Source organism: Brachionichthys hirsutus, chromosome 14 (genome assembly GCF_040956055.1).
Source record: "Brachionichthys hirsutus isolate HB-005 chromosome 14, CSIRO-AGI_Bhir_v1, whole genome shotgun sequence".
Lineage (NCBI taxonomy): Eukaryota > Metazoa > Chordata > Actinopteri > Lophiiformes > Brachionichthyidae > Brachionichthys > Brachionichthys hirsutus.
The window spans coordinates 7,444,181-7,458,741 of NC_090910.1; the positions used below are offsets into that span (position 1 = coordinate 7,444,181).

The 14,561-nt window shown below is 42.1% G+C and overlaps 2 protein-coding genes across 3 annotated transcripts; one reads left to right on the top strand and one right to left on the bottom strand.

Moving 5' to 3' along the window:
• The first annotated feature begins 971 nt into the window (after positions 1-971).
• LOC137904153 (pyruvate dehydrogenase (acetyl-transferring) kinase isozyme 3, mitochondrial-like) lies at positions 972-7,471 on the top strand. 2 transcript variants are annotated; one of them, XR_011105802.1, is made up of 12 exons: positions 972-1,252; positions 2,356-2,497; positions 2,613-2,684; positions 3,076-3,260; positions 3,358-3,447; positions 3,718-3,795; positions 4,040-4,116; positions 4,207-4,308; positions 4,397-4,504; positions 4,611-4,724; positions 5,094-5,315; positions 6,946-7,471. XR_011105802.1 is itself a non-coding variant. In XM_068748317.1 (12 exons), exons 1-12 carry the CDS (start codon positions 1,150-1,152, stop codon positions 6,963-6,965), a joined length of 1,212 nt encoding a protein of 403 aa, XP_068604418.1. In that variant the 5' UTR covers positions 972-1,149; the 3' UTR covers positions 6,966-7,471. The 2 variants fall into 2 exon arrangements, 1 of the variants encoding a protein (XP_068604418.1); XM_068748317.1 differs by having other exon boundaries at positions 5,094-5,214.
• Positions 7,472-8,961: 1,490 nt separating this feature from the next.
• LOC137903835 (choline-phosphate cytidylyltransferase B-like) lies at positions 8,962-14,095 on the bottom strand. Its single transcript, XM_068747994.1, has 8 exons — positions 14,057-14,095; positions 12,376-12,475; positions 11,123-11,239; positions 10,858-11,009; positions 10,542-10,620; positions 10,323-10,465; positions 9,268-9,456; positions 8,962-9,186 (listed from the first exon to the last, which is right to left on the bottom strand). Exons 1-8 carry the CDS (start codon positions 14,093-14,095, stop codon positions 8,962-8,964), a joined length of 1,044 nt encoding a protein of 347 aa, XP_068604095.1.
• Positions 14,096-14,561: the final 466 nt, after the last annotated feature.

A 14,561-nucleotide genomic window follows, 5' to 3' on the forward strand; every position in this document is an offset into this window, starting at 1 on the left:
ATCTTTGGCTAAGAATTATTGCTTTTTTTATTGTGGATGATTACATTTTTGGCATATCTGGACCATTCTCTTCAAGATTGCAATGCGGTGCTTTTTTTAAACATTTGCTGATATTATGAAAAATAAAATAAGTTAAAATAATATGATAATAATATAAAATAACATGGACATTGCAATTTAGGTAATTGAGATTCAATAATTGAAATGGATTTTGTGCATCTACTATATACTATAGAAATAGATCAATCTTTGATATGAAAAAGAATCATAATTTTGTCAATAACACAATTTATTGATGGTGAACACATGATACTATATGGATTGGTTCAGGAAAATTAGGCAGTCAGGCTTATCCGGTTAAAACAACGTCAAATGTACGCATTCCATGTCAGAATGTTCACATCATTTCACATGTAGATTATGTGAAATACACATTACTTGTTTTTTTTTAACCCTCAGTGTTTAAGTCTGCGTGTGACATCAAACGCAGAGAACGATCGTAGACGACGAGCAACAGTCCACACGCCTCTGTCCAATAGGATCGTTTGTTGTTTCTCACTTCCTCGTCTTAAGCCAATCATCGCAGTGTATAAACAAAGCCATGAAAGTCAGTCCTGTCCAAAATGTCATCACGGACCGGAAGTTTGGAAATACAACCTTCAGAATAAATCGTTTCCGGTGTACGGTTGTTGTCTCACTTGCTGATCGGCAGTTATGAGCAAATATTAGACGGCTGAAACAGCGAGAAAACATTTAAAAATATGATAATTGAAACGTTTTTCATATTAGCAGACACAATTTTTGTTTTGTTTTGTTTAGTCCGTCTGATCTGTGCCACAGTGCAACAGTCCAAATAATTTATTTTGAAAAAGCGGAACTCGTCGTTTGATTGGTTTCGCCTGGACAGTGTTTATCTGACGCAGCGAGACGCAGGCAGCACTTTGGAGTACCCGCACACAGTTTCTGTCATGTAAATCCTAAAGACATGCCTTTACCGTTAAGATATTTATCTCCAGAACCGAACGTGGACCGCCAGCTGGAGCGGACTGTTCGCGTGGCTGTCGACATGAACAGGGATGAAACGCTCGCGTTGCGTTGATCCTCAATGTCGCGTTCTGATCCGGGAATATTTAATATAAAACTTTCACAATGAGGATCTTCGCGTCTTTGCTGAAAAGCGGTCCTCCGAAAATTGAATATTACTCCAGATTTTCGCCGTCCCCGCTCTCCATTAAGCAGTTTTTGGATTTCGGTAAGTCGCATCTTCAATAAAGGAGACCATTGGCCTTTAATATAAATATATATTGCCTTCCATTTAGTCATATCAGTGATTTCAAGTCTCACTGCTGCACTCGAGGCTTCTCTTAATCCGCCTCTGATTAAATACAGGCATCCCCCTTTATCCTTGTGTAATTTGCTCGACACAGCTGTGGAAACCCGAAAGTGAAAGGAAGGAGGTTTTGCTGTTTTTGTGTTTGCACAGGGATCATACAAATACAAAAAACAAAAACAGACAAACCATGGCTTGTGTCAGAGAGGGTCTCTCCGCAGGGCTGAATCAGGATTTGGTGCTTTCACTACCCTGTTTTCTAACTCGTTTCATGTTGCTGAGTCCGACCTTTGAGAGGAGATGATGGGAGCGTTTCCTTCTGTTGTTTTGCATTGAGCGTGCTGTAAAACAGGACCAATCGGTTTCTTTATTTTCTGTGCTGAAGGTTAGGGCTAAATTAAAAATGTTCACCTGCACCTCATGAGGAAGGCGGGGCTATTTGCAGTTAAGTTAATTACATCTCAACTACTCATTACACACCAACTGCGGTTAGACTTAACCCACACTTACCTGAGGCTTTCCCCTTGTTTAGATCTAAACCACAAATCACCTGTGACCTTTCCATGACTCACCTGCTCCCTGTTGGATAATATTTATGGTTTCCTAGTGTGGTTCAGGCTAATGTTCGCAGACATAAAAGGGTTGGGCTATGAAATGAATGGCACCGTCTGGCATGAATAAAGTTAGACGTCATGTTAGAAGCCAAAAGGCTTTCCACAGATTCCATTTCAGCTGTAGTCGGTACGTTAACCTCCTCTGGAAGTCGCTTTTGGTGCACGAGTTCACGATTATTCTAGATCTGATATCTGACAGCAATATATTGTGTTATTTAGAATATTTCCTGGTGTTCACATGATACATAATATACGTTTTCTATTAGGAACATTTTGCTTTACATGTCTCACTAAAACACGTTTGAATAGATATCTTGGTGCCAAAAAAAGTTCACTTCTACAATTTTCCATACGCCGGTCGCTTTCTGAGAAGCAGCTTTCAAATACGACCATGTTTTGTTTTTTTTACAGGCAGGGAAAATGCTTGTGAGAAAACATCCTACATGTTCCTGCGTAAGGAGCTGCTGGTGCGCCTCGCCAACACGATGAGGGAGGTCAACCTGCTACCCGACAACCTGCTAAGCCAGCCCTCTGTCAGACTGGTTCAGAAGTGGTGAGGCGCTCCCTGCAGCAGGACCTCTGCTAAACACTGTTGGATGTTACCTGTCATAACAGCGGCATTGTTGCATAAGCGCCACTTAACCTGGCTTCTCCGTGCTTTCCTGTAGGTACATGCAGAGCTTCGTGGAGGTGACGGATTACGAGAACAGAAAGCCAGAGGATCCCAGCGTTCTGAACGAGTGCGTGAATACAGGCCCGATTAAGTGACTCATAAAAGCAGGCGTGTAAATGACGCCTTGTTGGAACGCTTCCCCGCTGGATTTACAGCGTGTGTTAATGACGGCCTTCCTTCAGTCGCACCCTTTGATACACTGTGTCTGTGTACTTGGTAATGGTGCGTATTTATACTACAACAATGCCTGTGTGATAAGCACAGATAGGAATTTGGATAGTGATGTCTGTTTACTTGAGCGCATTTTCAGGAATTGTTCAGTCCGCTGGAAATAAAAGATTAGTGATATTTGGGCACCTGCAAAAACAAACAAACTGTAAAAATGTTTTATTTGAATTTAAATTTACTCCTATGAGTTTGTGAATGATTCCCCCCTCTTTGTATTTTCTCGCGTTCAGTTTCCTGGAGGTCTTGATCGAGATTCGTAACCGGCACAATGACGTGGTTCCCACCATGGCACAGGGGGTCATTGAGTACAAGGAAAAGTTTGGCTTTGATCCCTTTATCAGCAGCAACATACAGTATTTCCTCGACCGCTTTTACACCAATCGCATCTCTTTCCGCATGCTCATCAACCAGCACAGTGAGTCTCACAAATCGTTGCCGTTCGTTTTGGATCTCGGGCACACGATTCGCGCCGTCTCTGCAGCGATCATATTTTTCGACATGTTATGGTGCAGCGCTCCTGTTTGGCAACGACATCAACCCCGCTCATCCAAAACACATTGGCAGTATTGATCCCACATGCAGTGTCGCTGAAGTTGTCAGGGGTGAGTCATTCAAGTCATTGTGTGAATGTTTTTGTGATCTATAGGTTCAGTTTTCTGTCTTCGCTGCAAATATTTGTGAATTTTTTTAAATGATTTTTTCACAAATCAAACAGATCAGTTTCTATCTGTATTAAATGCCTTTTTTTTTTTTTTTTTTTACTCATGAGCGACCCAGAAACAGAACGCTGCATTCGTTTAACAGGAATTAAAGCTATACACGCACATTCTGCACGTTCTGCTCTGATTTGTTTTGTCCTCTCTGCTTATTAGATGCTTACGACACTGCCAAGATGTTGTGTGAGATGTACTACCTGGCTGCCCCCAAATTGAAGATTGAAGAGTTTAACAGTAAGAGTTTATTTTCTGCAGAAATCCAGCTGTTCATGCAACCGGGCCGTAACCCTTTTTTAAAGCAGAGATTGTGCTACGATAAGGATTCTCCTCCTTTCCTGCACCTCGCTGCCTCTCTATTTGCGCAGACATGAATTCAGCGCTGCAACTTCCTCTTCTACCGTCTTAGAGCTGGAAGTTCAAGGGTTGGGGATGTGTGTGTGTGTGTGTTTTGTGATCTTTTCATCTTCTTGTCTTCCAGTGGAGGCCCCTAAAAAGCCAATCCATGCAGTATATGTGCCCTCGCATTTGTTCCACATGCTGTTTGAGCTCTTCAAGGTGAGCAGAATCAGTTTGTTTCCCTTTTAAAATGTACTATAATTCTAAAAGGACTTGCGGCGAGCTAACCGATTTTCTGGGACGCTCTAGAACTCGATGAGAGCCACGGTGGAGCGTCATGAGAACACTAGAGAGGAATTACCACCAGTAAAGGCAAAGGTTACTCTGGGAAATGAAGACCTCTCCATAAAGGTAAATTTAACCCGAGTGGACACGGGCGCCAAATAATTCAATGTAACTTTGTGGTTTTTCCACGCTCACTCACACACTCATTCTGCAGATTAGTGACAGAGGAGGAGGCGTTCCTCTAAGGAAGATGGACCGACTGTTTAACTACATGTACTCCACTGCTCCCACACCAAGCCTGGAGCCAGGAGCTGTCCCTTTGGTAAACACACTCGCATGTTGACCCTGGTTAACATTTCAAACACAATTGTTACACACATCCAGGGAAATGAAAGTCTACCCCCCCCTCCTCCTCCTCTTCCCTCCAGGCTGGCTTTGGGTATGGTTTGCCAATTTCTCGGCTGTATGCGCGGTACTTCCAGGGAGATCTTAAACTCTACTCCATGGAAGGTGTTGGCACAGATGCAGTCATCTATCTGAAGGTGAGCTGGTTCAATGTGGAGTGTGTTGTGAAAAATGCATGGTCAGAGTTTAGAAATATATTGATGCACTCATCTCTAAGACACAAGAGCCAGAAGACTCTTAGCTTAGCTTAGCATAAAGACTGGAGTTAGTTAGAAGCCACTAGCCAAGGTTTTTCCAAAATATGACAATATTATTTTTAATAATCAGTATTTCTAGTGTAACATTATTGGGAAAAAAAAAGATTAAATCCATAACCGTGTAAAACGCGCTAGTGGTAGTTTGTTTGGTCATCAAAACTTTATGCTTTAAGATAATAGCATCATTTATTGTATTTATAACGTTTTGTTAGGTTGAGATTGTCTCCTGTGCTGTGCTCCTGTTTGAAGGCCCTGTCCAGTGAGTCCTTCGAGCGCCTGCCTGTCTTCAACAAGTCGGCCTGGCGACATTACAAGACCAGCCCCGAGGCAGACGACTGGAGCAACCCCAGCAAAGAGCCTCGCGATGCCAGCAAGTCCAAATACAAAGCTAACCGATAGCTGCCTGGCATGCTCGCAGCGCGCACCTCCCTGCTGGGGATACCAGCATGTCTGATGAAACGTTGCCCTTGGGTAAACTCTGTTTCGTATCATGGCTCTTTAAAAACAAAACTTTTCAGTCATTGAAGCTTTGGAAAAGACGGATGACCTCAACTTGTATTTATATCCAAAGGCAATGGCTTTCATCAGTTTAGCTTTGGGTGTTTTTATCATTACCGCTGGCTCTCCTTAAAGTTTCAAATGAACCTCTTGCACGTTAAAAAAATATACCACTGCCATTTAGTGAAGTCGCTACTTATTCATTTCCTTCTGTTTTATTATTTTAAGCGACATCCACTGAGCACTGTTTGCTCTGCCTCTGTTTCCTGCTCAGTTTGACATGGCTTATCTTTACTGATTGAAACGCTGCGCTCTTTTGCTGAATAAGCCGTGCACAGCAGATCCTGTCATCATGTGGAATACAAGCAGAGTCAGGGATTCTCTGAGTCATTGGAAATAGGAAGGGGAGGAACTTCATTTCCATCCTTTGGGTGACTCTTTTGACTGAACACACAATTAGGTCAGTAGGTCATTGGCATAGTAAAAAAAATGTTGTTGAATTTACAGAGGCCAGCAAATTATAACTCCTTTTTCAAAGTTTCCAAGGGAAGTGCACCTTAAATTTAAAGATCTCTGATTTTTATTTCACATGAAAGAGAGAAAGCCTTATTTCTTGGAATACTTAAAGTATATTTCAGGTTAAATAATCTGCCTTGGAGGCTTTGCTGGAACTATGGAGATTGTGAAGAAATATTTTTGTCACTATTTTGTTGTTTACAGTATATATTACCATTAATTCTAAACATTGACCCTCATCGCATATTTATCACTGATTTAACAACTATTTAAGGACCAAAGCAGCACCTGTAGGATGCTTATGAAACACCGCCATCGCTTAGCTTTGACCACCAGCATATTCTATACGAACCCTCAGAGAGAGGGATGAACTTCTTTCACTCAACCGGGCCTATAAGAATACTTCATCACACCTGCATTCTGCTTTCTGCAAACCTGCCATGGTGGATGCATAACTTCCATAACAATGCAATGTTTGAATGGAGCTTGCATATTGTTTAAATGTGTGTCATAATGTGTTTATGGAGAAAAGATTAATAATTGACAGCTTCTTATTTTCTCCAGGAGCAATGTTTAATATGGTACATGTAATTTATGCACTGTTTTCTTCTATTTTTATTTTTTTTGCTTTTGATGATCATTACTTTCTACTTTGTTTTCCTACAAGCTATAGGAAATCAAGCATTGCAAAAAGCTGGCGAGGGAGTATTTAGTTAAAGGAGCCTTTAATTACTGTACTGGAAACAGAAATGTTGCTTCAGTCCAACAAGATTGTCTATGAATCAAATCCAATGATGTTTTAGAGCACTTTATGAAGATTTCTAATCAATCAAAGCATTTACCAGGAGTCATTTTAGACTTCTGATAAGAATTACTTTATAGAGGGAAGATTATTTCTGATCATGTAAGAACCCAGGTCGCCACATTCACTCCCAAAGCAGCTGTAATTGCAGCTGTAATTGCCTTTGAAACTACTGAAAAAGAGCAGATCTTACTAAAACACAGCCAAAACCTGGTAGTTTTTAGGACCAGATGGATGGGGGAAATTCAAATACTCTGAAGTGACTTCTTTTCTCATCTTGTTTAGCTCCATCAGATGTGAAATGAAAAGAAAGCCTCCTCGTCCTCGTCAGCCTCACTCAGATTTCATCAATGATGCCTTCATTTCCTGCCAGTCTCAAAGTGACAAACCTGCTTTAGAGAGAAAACAGCCCTCACCATTAAAGGACTCCGACAACACCTTCAAGGTGCAAATCAGTAGTAGAGGCCTGAGGATCTCTTCGCTACAGTAGTTGTCGACCTTCAACGTTGGAGTGTGTTTTATTGTGTACATAGCGTTAATTGTGTGTTTGCTGCCACTTGGGGTTCCATCTCTTCCATCCTACTGTACCTCAAGCTTAACCAACAAGTGTAATCGCACATTTAATTCATGGCTTTTCATGCAAAGGTGTGCAATTAATGCAATGTCAATACATAAACAAATCCAAGGAGAGTCTAATAATTGTGATCCAATGTTGTCAACAAATGTTTTTTCGAACCTGACACTTTAGAAAACTGCTGTTGTACAGGACATCCTGCCGACGTTTGTCGTGGGGAGTCCCCAAAATAAAGAATGAGATTAAAAAAAATATTCGATTAAGTTCATTTTTTAAAGAAAAAAAATGTGTCTGCGTTAATTAAGCGAGCCCCGAGGCAGCGACTTTTTGTCTTGTCGATAAGATAGATAGATCCTTTAATAATCCTTTCGTTTAAATGCACTTCAATTAACATTTAGTTTTAGTGTTTTTATTTATTATCACATCAAGCTGTTTGAACATTAAAAAAAGACACACATTCCCAAAATGTGTACACATAGTGCAGATTAACATGTATTGCGTGAAGGACATTAAGGTCTCTACATTGCATTCGGGTGATTATTGTATTGTTCTGTTAGAAGAGAGGTCTGCTTCAGCCTGGTATGAGCGAGTAGACCTGAGGAAAGCATTATTATTACCTTACATACATCTCCAGTAATTTTCAAAGGATGTTCAGGCTTTTGAGGATCTGGAGAGCTTCAATTATTGTATGTTTCAAGTATCATCAGAATCCTGGAGAAAGTCTTTAGCCAAGTTTAAACAGCTGACATCATAATCCAAAGAGCAGGAGTGACTGGATAACATGGAAAAAAAGGACATGGATTTTTATCAAATCAGCACACTTCTATTGATCGAATGCCATGTGATGTTTGTCCGATTGAATGTTGACAAAGTATTTTTGTGTTCCATTGACTCTTTCACCTAAGTGTGGTCTCAAACACCCAGTTTACATTCAAGAAGCTGTTAGATGAAGGCTGTTTTTCTATCGTAGGAGAATGAAAGTTTCCACAGACGAGACGCAGTCCTAAAACGCTGTGTTTCTTCTCTTCGGGAGTCTTTGTTTTTTTGTTTTTTGCACTCGTCTTTCTCGCCGCTGTTGCCCGATGCTAGTTTTATCTGTTTATTCTTAGGTACCCGCCTTATTCTGTTGTACAGCTGGAGATAAGTGAATCAAAATCTGTCAGTCTGAATTTGATATTTCTTACAAATCTTTCAAATCTTTCATGCTAAAAAGCTAAACTATCTTTTAATCTTTGTTAAAGTTTGTCCAACATCTCGGTGTTTAGTGTCTTTTTGTTTTTGTTTTTTAATTCCTGTCAGTTCTACGATGACACACACACAGTGATGAATGGATCAAGTTCAAGTCACTGAATGCACAGTGTCTGTGACTCTTCTTATTCACATCTAGTGATTACAGTACTTACAAGTAATCCTCATCTTTACCAGTAATGCTAACCAGAATATATCAAAAAACAATGAAGTGACAGTCCTTTTAAAGATCCTGCAAAGCATTCTGGGCCATCTTATGATATGCGATGCTGTGTACATACATCTTCCTCCTCCTCATTCTTTCTCCAGTCTGCCCGGGTGCCGTGGAGACAGAGACAGTGATTTGCTTCGACGATCTGCAACGCAGAACTTCATTTCCCATGATCACCGTCTGCCTCGCACATCAGCACTTTCCTTGAGGAGAACTGTTTTCAGTGTCCGTGTGAGTGAACAGTGTGTGTGTGTTCTCTACTGTCCCTTCACTTTTCATCTTCATCAGCTTCACTCATGCTGCTTATAGAGGCAGACGCTCCTTTGGGGGAAGTCGGGGGTGAAGGGCGTGCATTATGCCAGCGGGCAGGGGGAGACGGGGGTGAGAGAGAGCGCAGGGGGGACAGTTCACGGGGAGGACTGTTACATGGCGACTCCCGGGGGGATAAAGCGTAGGAGATCATCCGTCCGCTGCGCTCCTGAAACACCTGCTTCTGTAGGAGGAAAGAATACGTTAGCAGATTCCTCCACAAATGACAACGATGGTGGTTGTTTCCTGTATTATTATTGTTTACCCAATTCCCATCCGGTCCAAAAAGTTCTAAGAAGTTTCCAATAAACTCCCTGGATTTCTCCTCCCATTTCTGAATGAGGTCGTGACTTTTCTCCTCCACGCGGTAGACAAAATGTTTGCTCTTTTCCTCAACGGTGCGAACTTTCTCCTTCATTCGGTCCACTTGGTTCTGCAACCGGTACTTCTTCTCCTGAAGGGGGGATTGAACATTTAAGAGAAAGAGTCACACAAAAAAACACAAATGAAAAAGTAGATCTTGATATGTAACTAGAAAAGCACTCGGAGAGCACAGACCTCAGCCAAGCAGCTCATTCCAATCCTATTTGTGATCCACATGGTGATCTGGATCATTATCAAAGTGTTCTAAATTGTTCTTGGTATCTTTATTCACCAACCATGAAAAGTAAAAGTTAATTGGAGTTGATGTGTATTTTTAACTGATTTTAGAATCCATAAATGTGTTTTTCAATGCTAAAATGTAATATTTCTTCCTGACCTCATTCTGGATCAGATCCAGAAGACATTTTGCATGCTAGTTCATGTCATGCAGAATGAATTGGACAGATATATACTGCTACCAAGGAGGTTATGCTTTGATGGCATCTGTCTGTTTGTCAGCAGGATTGTTGTAAAACTGCTGGATGGACTTTGTTGGAAAAAAAAATCTGAATTGGGTTTTGGTCTAACTTAGATTCGATTAAATTTTGTGAGCGATCTGGATACCTGTCTGGAATCTGGATACCAAAAAAAATATCCAGATTTTCCCATTTACTTATAATGGTGGCTTTAAAATCATATCTTGTAAAATATGCAGATTCCTTTTCCATCCATCCAGTGGTTTTTCTGTAATCCTGCTCACAAGCAAACAGACAGAAAAAGAAACAGACAACGGTGTCAAAAACATAACCTCCTTAGCAAAGGTAATTAACCTTTGAACCCTTACACTCCTACCATTTCTTTCATAAAACCATGGAATAAGAGTTGTGTGCTTAAAGGAATTATAATTATTATACCATATTATGGTGACATGTGACTTACGTCTGATCGTGATCTTACATTTATGTAGCTGACGTTGAGTTCTTTTGCTGTGTAGCCACGTTGGAGGTTGCGTCGGGCGTAGACGTCATAGTCTCTGACGATTCTCGTAATTATGTCAGATGTTGAAATTCCCTCTGTCCTTTGCGTAGGCACAAACATCCCTGGTTTAATCAGATAAAAAACATTGTCTGACATGAAATTGAAGGGGGAAATCGTCCTGGCATCACAAACACTGACCTGCCTCCTTGATGTGTTTGTAGACGTCCTCAGTTCCTGCTGAGGAGTATGGGATGTCATCGTGAGCCACAAAATCAATCTGGGGAGCAATTATATTAAAACAAAACTGAAAACCAAGTGGAATGGAATTACTTTGACTCAAATTTATTAAAAGCTTTAGAAATAAAATAAAGTAAAGCCACGAAATCAGCTTCACTGCATTCAGGAACAATGTCCGAGATGATATTTCGAGTTCATAGGACGTTTTCTCAGACATTTAAGGTCAGCGCCTGTGTGTGTCACGTTTTGACTGTGAATAGTGGTTACACACACACACCTTATGTTTCTCTAGAAAGTCTGGCGTCAGAGTCCAGGGCGCGTCTCTCAAAATCTCGTCGACATATCGACAGTGTCTCAGGGCCTCGTATCGCTCCGTCTCCGTCATGACGGTGAAACCCTTGTACTTGTGGGTCAGCTCGTCACTGCACACTGTGCCAAAGACGCAGACGTTCAACCCCACATGGAACGCAACAGCATTTAAAGCAGAATCAGGCTGATACAGCGCTACTGTGTTTTTTTTTATTTCGATGGGTGAGTCCTACCTCCTACAATGAGGTAGGTGTTGGGGAAGAGGTTCTTGGCTTGCATGAGGGCCCGGGCATGTCCAGAATGGAACAGGTCAAAGATGCCATCTGCGTAAACCCGGACTGGCCGATCCACTGAGAAAAGAGAATCAAACAATTATCAAAACGTACAACAAAAACTGTTTTGACTTTAGAGTGTAATTTTTTTTTAATCATATAAATATCTGTTAACATTTTGCTGTGAGCGAAATGTTCAAAGTCAATGGCTATAAAAAAAAAATATTAGCATAACTGGATTAACCTGCTAGACAGAAATTGAGCTGCACTAAAAGACAAGTTTGTTTAAGAAAATTACCTTTACGTTTACACAGTGAACATATTTGAAGCTGATAAACAGGACACGCAATAATAGTAGCATTTCACTAATAACCTCCAGAGGTGTTGTTAGCAGTTGCTATGTTCCATAGTAGCCCAGCGTAGAAGAAAATGTAGTACTATCAATACTAGTAGTCGTGGTTGTAGTAATACTTGTGATTGTAGCGTTACTATAGAACTGGCAGTAGTATCAGGAACACTCATAGTAACTGTGGTTGCAGAAGTCTGCCCTCAAATAGTAGTATACGTAGTAGTATCTCAGTAGTTGTGCAACTACTGCTGTACTTTCTGCTTGTCCCGTGAGGGGTCGCCACAGCAAATCAACCTTCGCCACTTCACCCTGTCCTTTGCATCGTCCTCCCCAACACCAGACACTCTCATGTCCTCCCTCACTACGTCCATGTCTCTTCTCCTGGGTCGATCTCTAGTCCTGTTCCCTGGCAGCTCCATCCTCAGCATCCTTCTACCGGTATAGTCTCCGTCTCACCTCTGGACATGTCCAAACCATCGAAGTCTGGTCTCTGACCTTGTCTCCAAAACGTCTAACCTTCACTGTCCCTCTTATTGTCTCATTTATAATCCTATCTGGTCACTCCCAAGGGGAACCTCAGCATTTAATCTCCACTGCTTCTAGCTCCGCCTCCTGTCTTTTCCTCTAAGCCGTACATCATGGCTGGCCTCACCACCGTCTCGTAGACCTTTCCCTTCATCCTCGCCAATAGTTGTGCAACTGTAGTATGTAAAAGCAGAAGAAGTGTTGGTGGTAAATACTGCACTACAGTAGCAACTGAACTAGTAGTTTCACGAGCGCCATTAAGGAATATATATGAGGAATATAAGAAGAAGGAGAAGCTGGAGGAGGAACAGGAAATCTGACCAGGAGGTGTTTACCGTACCTGGGGTGCCTCTGCGGGCTTGAGCGATGGTAAGTTTTTCATGAGGGGCGCGACAATCACAGCTGGTCTCCCTGGCAAAGATGGCGGGCTCCGTCAAAGTCTGAGACGGAGACGGAAAGAGAGGCCGGGTTACACTTGAAATACCATCACACGCAGAGACACCCCCTCTCATGCCTTCAGTGGGACGAGATACATCTGCCTTTATACGCTGGACAGTTACAGTAACCTCCATTAAGTAATTGACCACAGCCAATCCCTGCTGTGTGTCCGGGTGATGGATTGAGAGGCACGCAGAGATGCACTCAGCTTTATTGATTACTCTGTGTGTGAGAGCAGACTTCTCCAAACCTATAATGTGCGCATTAACTTGTGGCAGAAAGGTCAAACCGACTGATCCGTTGTCAAAAGACCTCTGAAGAACAACTTCAAATTCTACAGGAAAGGAGATGCAAGTGTTTCAGATCCATGACAAGGAGAAAACAATAATAAATGTCAAAGCATGAAATGAACACGGAGACAGGAAGAAATGATAAAGGATGATGCTAACATTTGAGCTTATCAGGATAAAGTGGTGCAGTGAGTCTGCCCGAAAATGTGTCTTCCCATGCCATCTGTTGATTTCAGGGAAAATGCACTGAATCTCATTCACACCTTTAAAACAGATTCAGAGACAGCGTGAAGCAGGATGCTGTGGGCGTGTGAGCGGGGGGGGGGGGGGGGGGGGGGGCGGAAACAAATTCAGCCCCTGTGGACGACACCATCGACTGACGTCAACGTGTCCTCTAGAATCGGCAACAACACCTGCCATGACAAAATGATCGATGGATGCAGAGAGACCAAAGATGAACACGTATGAAGAGTGTGTGATAGTTTAGTGACTTGAGTCAAGTTTTATTATTACTTATGAAGAGGATGACTTTTAGGAAGACGTTTTTTTTTTTTACATGATACCTCACATTTTCATGTAGAATTGCTGCTTGATGGGAAAATAACAGACTCTGCAAGCAACACTTCATTTATGCAGGCATAAAAAAAAAAAAGTAATTTGAGTAATGGGGGCCTGTGCCCCAGTAGGGCTTTATGTCTGGAGACACCCCTGGATATCTATGTCCCATTTGGCTGCACATCATTCCCAATTTTGTTTTTAAGACTCTATTGAGGGAGCATCCTCATCGGCCGCAATCTCTTGAGCAAGACGATGACTGACAGAGGGTGGGCTTTTAAACACGCGGCAGGAGCAAACGATAAAGCTTAAACCAACGGACCACGGGCACGTGGGCAGCGGCCTATCGGGACGGGTGGTCAGTTAAGCCCTCTCTGGTTCGGGAAAGGAACATCTGTCATCTAAGGGATTAAAGGGAAACGCCACGAGAACACAACGACAGCAGATGCGAGACAAAGGGGCAAAGATGTGCCGGGTGGACATGAAATACCAGGATGAGGAACTGCACCAAACAATAAGGATTATTTTTATGTTTTTTATTTTTAATTACACTAAAGAGGAGCGACTCAGCAGAATCTGCATATATGTTGTTCATTTATATGTCCACTCTGCATTCTGAGCGTAACCCCTGCTGGAGGAGATCTGATTCGTAACAAGGGAGCAAGCGGGACCCTTTGTCTTCCTCTTTCTCCCTATCAGACACAAGAAAGACGAGATAAAACGCACAAAGCACCCTACCGTCCGAGGATGAGGGCAGGTGTGTTCAAGCTCCTCCATGATTCCCAAAGACTCATGGGATTTAGCTGTGGTGCCTCTATTATGTGACTCAGCATCAGTGAGACGATGCCTCTCTCCCCGCCGCTCAGCCTCTGTTTTCTGCAATTGTTCACCCCTCCCACTCTCTGATCTGCCTCCTTGTCTGACCTCCCCACTCCTCTCCTCCCTCCTCCTCCTCCTCCTCCTCCTCCTCTGCTCTGATCCCCTGCTGCAGAGAGGAAGATGGAGCAAAAGGCTCTCACTCTGCAATTATATCTTGATACCACAAAGTCGATTAACTTTGGTCCTCTTATGGTGTTGCAAATAAATTCTAGTAAATTCCGGTGGAATATGTTTTATGCTCTCCACTGACAGTTTAGCATCGTTTCAAAATGTGATTAATGTTTAATATCTATAGGAACATTCAGCGTCGATATTGCAGGTGTTCATTAATGTCAAAAAGACAGAAGAATGTTTTTTGGGGCAA

What these genes read in the sequence shown, in the direction of transcription:
- LOC137904153 (XM_068748317.1), top strand. Translation starts at nt 1,150, where the DNA reads ATGAGGATCTTCGCGTCTTTGCTGAAAAGCGGTCCTCCGAAAATTGAA. An exon ending in TGTCGCTGAAGTTGTCAGGG is followed by an intron (nt 3,448 to 3,717) that starts GTGAGTCATTCA and finishes TCTGCTTATTAG; the next exon opens with ATGCTTACGACACTGCCAAG. An exon ending in TGCTGTTTGAGCTCTTCAAG is followed by an intron (nt 4,117 to 4,206) that starts GTGAGCAGAATC and finishes GGGACGCTCTAG; the next exon opens with AACTCGATGAGAGCCACGGT.
- LOC137903835 (XM_068747994.1), bottom strand. Translation starts at nt 14,095, where the DNA reads ATGGAGGAGCTTGAACACACCTGCCCTCATCCTCGGACG. An exon ending in CACCTACCTCATTGTAGGAG is followed by an intron (nt 11,010 to 11,122) that starts GTAGGACTCACC and finishes TCTTTGGCACAG; the next exon opens with TGTGCAGTGACGAGCTGACC. An exon ending in TCAACGTCAGCTACATAAAT is followed by an intron (nt 9,457 to 10,322) that starts GTAAGATCACGA and finishes TCCCCCCTTCAG; the next exon opens with GAGAAGAAGTACCGGTTGCA.